Below are 5,155 nucleotides of genomic sequence, written 5' to 3' on the forward strand. Positions count from 1 at the left end.
CCCTCACACGCAGGCACAGGTGCCCCTCAGAGACAAAAAGCCTAGCAGGCGTCTCCAGGCACAGGACGGGTTAGAATGAAAGACACGAAGGCAGGAAGCATGTCCTGGTGGGACTCGTCTACTTCAAATTAAAAGATGGTGCAGCGGCAAGGATGGGATGCAGGGGTGCGGCGGCAGGCGTGGGACGCAGGGGTGCGGCGGCAGGGGTGGGGCGCAGGGGTGGGAGGCAGGGGTGGGATGCAGGGGTGCGGCGGCAGGGGGGGGACGCAGGGGGGGGGGGNGAGGGACTCGCACTCGCACTGTCTCCCGCAGGAGGTCGTTTTTAAAATGACGGTCGGAGAGGCGACCCTCTCCGCAGGTGAAAAACCTAGTTTACTTAGAAACTATTACTTCCCGTGTATTCCTGACCACAGTGCCCTTCTTACATGGCAGAGGGGTCTTCATTTACGTCTTTACCAGAAACTGGGCAAGTCCCTGTCCCACCTCTGGCAGATGACAAAGACACCTGGGTAAATGTAATAAAGAGTTTGGGCTGTGGAGATATTCTGTATGGACTCTGACCATCAAGTATACATTTTAAAAAATTCCCAAATAAAAGAACATATTAGAAATAGGTATGTGTTTTTAAGTATCTAGCTACCAACACTAGCATCGCTTCAATATAATTTATACTGAATGGGGGGGGTAAGATTTGTCGTTTTGATTAACACTTGTAACAACAGCAACTTTTTACTGAATGGTTACTGTGTAGCCGGCGCTGTGCTTAATCCGTTTCCTTTTTTTTTTTTTTTTGAAACCTTTTTTTTAATGTTTTATTTATTTGAGAGATAGAGAGACAGCGTGAGCAGGGGAGGGTCAGAGAGAGAGGGAGACAGAATGTGAAACAGGCTCCAGGCTCTGAGCTGTCAGCACAGAGCCCGACGCGGGGTTCGAACCCACGAACTGTGAGATCATGGCCTGAGCCGAAGTTGGACGCTCAAGCAACTGAGCCACCCAGGGGCCCCCAATCCATTTCCTTTCAACATTCACAATGACCTATGAAATACATTATCCCCATTGAATAAAGTTAGGGAACTGCCTAAAGGCCAAATCCCTAATTCATACCCAGGACTACCTGATGCTAAAGGACTATTCTCTCAACTACTCTATAGTTTCTCTGATAAACAGCAACAAAAAGATGAAGCAATCTGAAGAAATTAATCTTAAACAACTACAATACCAGTTCCTGTAAGCACTAAATCATATTTGACAGCTCAATACTCCAATGGGATTTTATTTGCCAAATAGGAATCACAGCTAAATGGCAAGTTTCTGGAACGCTCAGACCGAGTTGAAAAGTGGATCTGGGGAGGAGGGTCTCTTACCTGTGTGGCCATCTCCACTCTCCATAGATGGTTTACTGGTTTCTGACGGATTGTTCATTCTTGAGTCTGCAATGAATCAGAGGTGAATGAGGTTCTTTAAAAATTGGGGATGTGGTTAGGGAGGCAAAGCTGTGATGAAGGAAAGGTTTAAGAGCACTGACTAACGTTAGTTAGTCCCACAGTTCAAAGACTGGCAGTGTCAACACTAAAAACACTGGAAATTAGAGTAACAGGTTATCTGAAAGAAATCCAGGATTTCCCTTAACCCTGAAGTGATCCACGAATAAACGGTCTTTCTAAAGAATTTTAACATTCTTCTAACAATGAACAAAATTGTTAGATAACAGAAATCTAACCTGAACAAAGTTATAAGAGTTTGACATGTAAAAGGAGTAAATATAATACGAAGCATAAAATACATTACAGAAACAAAGTTGGGGAAGTAAAACGTTATTCTCAAAAATTTTCTTTTCCATAAGCAAAGGTATTTGTTAATCAAACCAAAACAATCCGTCGGTAATCTTCATAATAGACTGGCAGTAACTCAACCCAGCAGAATAAGAAGAAAGGGTGTCTAAGAAAAGTATCTCCATATTTACTCCCCGTCCAGATGAAGTAACCATGCGTCAAAGTAAGAATATGCCAAATTCATACCTCAATCATAAAGCACGACAAAAAGTTGTACCACAAGGCATAACAGAGATATCTAATAATTTCAAAAAGGAATCACAGCCACGCCCACCTAGAAATTATACTACCCATCTGATATTGCCTTTGAACCTGCTGGCAGGGGTCTAATTCCTTAAGGGTCATCTCTTTAATCAAGGTTTTCATAGTAAAAAGTTGTCATCAAGCAGTATGAGGTCTCCCAGAAGATACGCAAGACACAAGAACAAGTCTGCTTTTCTTCCACCTTTTCAATAGAGTAAGAACTCTCTATATATAACATATATATTTAATATATATACATTATATATAATTATATACATTATATATACATTTAATATATGCCTTATTCTACTTCTACTGTAAACCCAAACTTAGCGTATCTGTAATCAAATGAGTTTACTCTCCAGTAAGCTCCCCCCTTTCCCCTACTGGGCTAAAAATCATTTAACTCTAATTATAAGTTGAGAATAAACAAACAATGGGATATTTGATTTTTTTTTTCCCTACTGAAAAGCACATTTTGTCCGCTTCAAAGTTCAGTGAGGAAATCAAAGCAATCACCAGAAGCCCCAACCATGCTGTCCACAGCTGCTGCATCCAAACGCCTAAGTGACTAGAAACAATCACAAGCCCTCCTGCCATAAACTTCATTTTCTAGTAAGTTTTTGAAACAGATTCTGGTCTTCTGGTTTGAGGCAGTTCTATCATATCTCTGGTGTTTTTTTTTTTCTTCAGATGTTTGAAGGATTCAAATTCGTATTCTGTGGTCATAAATGAGACTAGTTCTACAACTTCCTGGCCTCTGCTGTCCAAAACATTTAAATGGCCCAGAAAGCATACCAAGGTTTGAAAGGAACAGGTGTACAGCTTAGTGAAAATCAGCTTTCTGAATGACTGAATCAAATCTTATGAAAGGCAGCAAAGATCATAACAGATGTTAAGATACCAAAATGCTTCCTTCAGAATGTATGTTTAAAAACAAAGTGGGAAAAATATGAACCAGTTAACATTCATAAAGAGGGTGACAATTTTTCCACATATCTTATACAAAGAAGTAGGCATAATTCTTAACAAGTCAGGAAACTGGCCTTGTGCAATTCATACCCGAATTTCCATGTAACCAAAGTAAAACTTATGTCACAGGTATTCCGTGTGAATCCTCTAGGCATTTACTACTGAATTGTACAGAGCGTCAAAGACATTTAACAAAATGACTTTACACATACACACACAAATAAAATTCTCACTTAATGTACAACGATGTGAAGACTGTTCAAATGACGCTTACTGTTAATTACAAATAACAGAGATACCATTTCTAATTCTAAAATACAGTGCTAAAAATATTTCAAAAAGGTATTTTCCTTTCCTTTCTTGAGTTCCCAACTCAGTAGATGTAAAAGAGTAGATACAAGTAAGTTCTTTTTTGCTATCTGAAGTTTTTTACTCTCTGGGCACACTAAGCCGTGTAGGAGTCTAATACACAGTCTACAAATTGCTCTTACATTGGACTGAATTCTTGACATCAATGTTTTAACTGTTGTTTTTATTGTGCTGTTCAAATATTACTTGAGTTTGGGCCATTCCTCCTGCCTAAGAATATAAACATTGACAGAAGTATCATTTAATTTTATCCTTAGCAACTGTGAAGGAGAAGGGGGAAGGGGAGCCTCACTTTTTCAAGTGAGAAAAATGACACAGAGGAAAAAAAATCACTTACAACGATTTTAAACCTTAAGTATCAAAGTCCTGGAGTTCCGATCATCTGACCTTCCAGGTGACCAGAGTGGCCTGAAGAGGTTTCAAGAACTGTGCACCCAGACAAAACTCAACACAAAACAGGGCCACTGTGAGCCACCGCGTAGCTCAAAACCAAAGCGCCTCAAGCTATTTTGAATCTTGTTACCAAAGACAGTTTATATAATCAAGCCGCACATCCCCCCTCCCTAAAAGGCTTGTTGTTCTATAGAGAAAACTTTCAAACAGGCTTTCCAGCACTTAACACTATTTTCTGAAGAAAGGACGGTGATTAAAAAAAAAAAAAAATTGAAAAGGCTGATATTTGCCAAAATTTGCACAGTTGACAGCTCCCAAATCTGGAAACTGATCAGCAGCCCCCCGCGGCAGCCGCGGCCATCCGCCTCTGCACCGGTGCTTGCGGAGCCACTCTGCACACTGGCTCCACCTTCGTTCTCACCAGGCACCTTGGTTTTTACAGAAGACATCTGCCATTAGGCTGTAAGACACTTTTTATTACCACGTACATACTATGTAGGTGCACTTTACACCTTGTTTCAGGTTTCGTGTGTTCAGAACCACATGAAATGCTCCCAACAGATATTTCCAAGCAGCAAAAATGTCCTCCGTTCAAGCTGAATTCCAAATCCACACTATCTACAGAAAATGTCCTCTGAACCAGAAGGGCGAGTGGTAGGGAGGGACCTACTGCGAATTCAAGTACGCTCCTGCCTCGCAAATGCCTTCCTCCTCGGCTCCATCCACCTCTCCCCCTCCCCCGTCGGTTGCATATGCGATTAAGCATTTATGCATAGTCAACCCGCACGCGCGATTTCCATATTAAAGCTTGTAAGAAAGAACTGTGCTGTACCCACCTAGAACATAGTCACGGCAGTCCAGCATTGCTGTGAAATCTTCTAGAGGTTCAGACAGTCCAAAGCAAGGAGGAAACAGGTAGCACTGTGGGGAGGGTGAAAGAAGGTACTACTATTTCTAACAAATCTACACTATGTTCTTAAGAGAACAAGGGTGGGAGGTGGAAAGTGGATTAGGGGAGAAGCAAAATACAACTTCAGTTACACCATAGCAATCTTCAACTGAATAAGGAAACTTCAGTTGCTCAGAGGAGTTTTAGTCTCTCCTACCAGCTAGGACTGACATTGTCAAGGCAACTGAAGCATGAAAAGTTCCCCTTTTTGTAATAAAATAGAAACAAAGATTGCAGCTGGCAGTTTCCATAATGAAGCTTAATCAGTATGCGTGTGATTAGGGCCTTATGCAAATCTCTCCTCGTTAGCACAGCAGCCAGCACTTTGAAGTCCACGAACAATTCATTTACAGAACACACTGAAAGCACTCCCTGCATAATTTAAATCCTTGCATAA

At 41.3% G+C, this 5,155-nt stretch overlaps 1 protein-coding gene across 1 annotated transcript in view; it reads right to left on the reverse strand.

The window, feature by feature from the left end:
* Positions 1-4,700, reverse strand: part of POU2F1 (POU class 2 homeobox 1) — a 67,251-nt gene extending 62,551 nt beyond the window's left edge. The window contains 2 exon segments of the mRNA XM_077761764.1: positions 1,365-1,430; positions 4,646-4,700. Of these exon segments, the coding sequence (XP_077617890.1) occupies positions 1,365-1,430; positions 4,646-4,673 (94 nt within the window). The 5' untranslated portion in view covers positions 4,674-4,700.
* Between the last annotated feature and the right edge of the window lie 455 nt (positions 4,701-5,155).

The sequence above is a fragment of the Crocuta crocuta genome, unplaced genomic scaffold (assembly GCF_008692635.1).
Source record: "Crocuta crocuta isolate KB4526 unplaced genomic scaffold, BGI_CrCroc_1.0 scaffold243, whole genome shotgun sequence".
Classification (NCBI taxonomy): domain Eukaryota; kingdom Metazoa; phylum Chordata; class Mammalia; order Carnivora; family Hyaenidae; genus Crocuta; species Crocuta crocuta.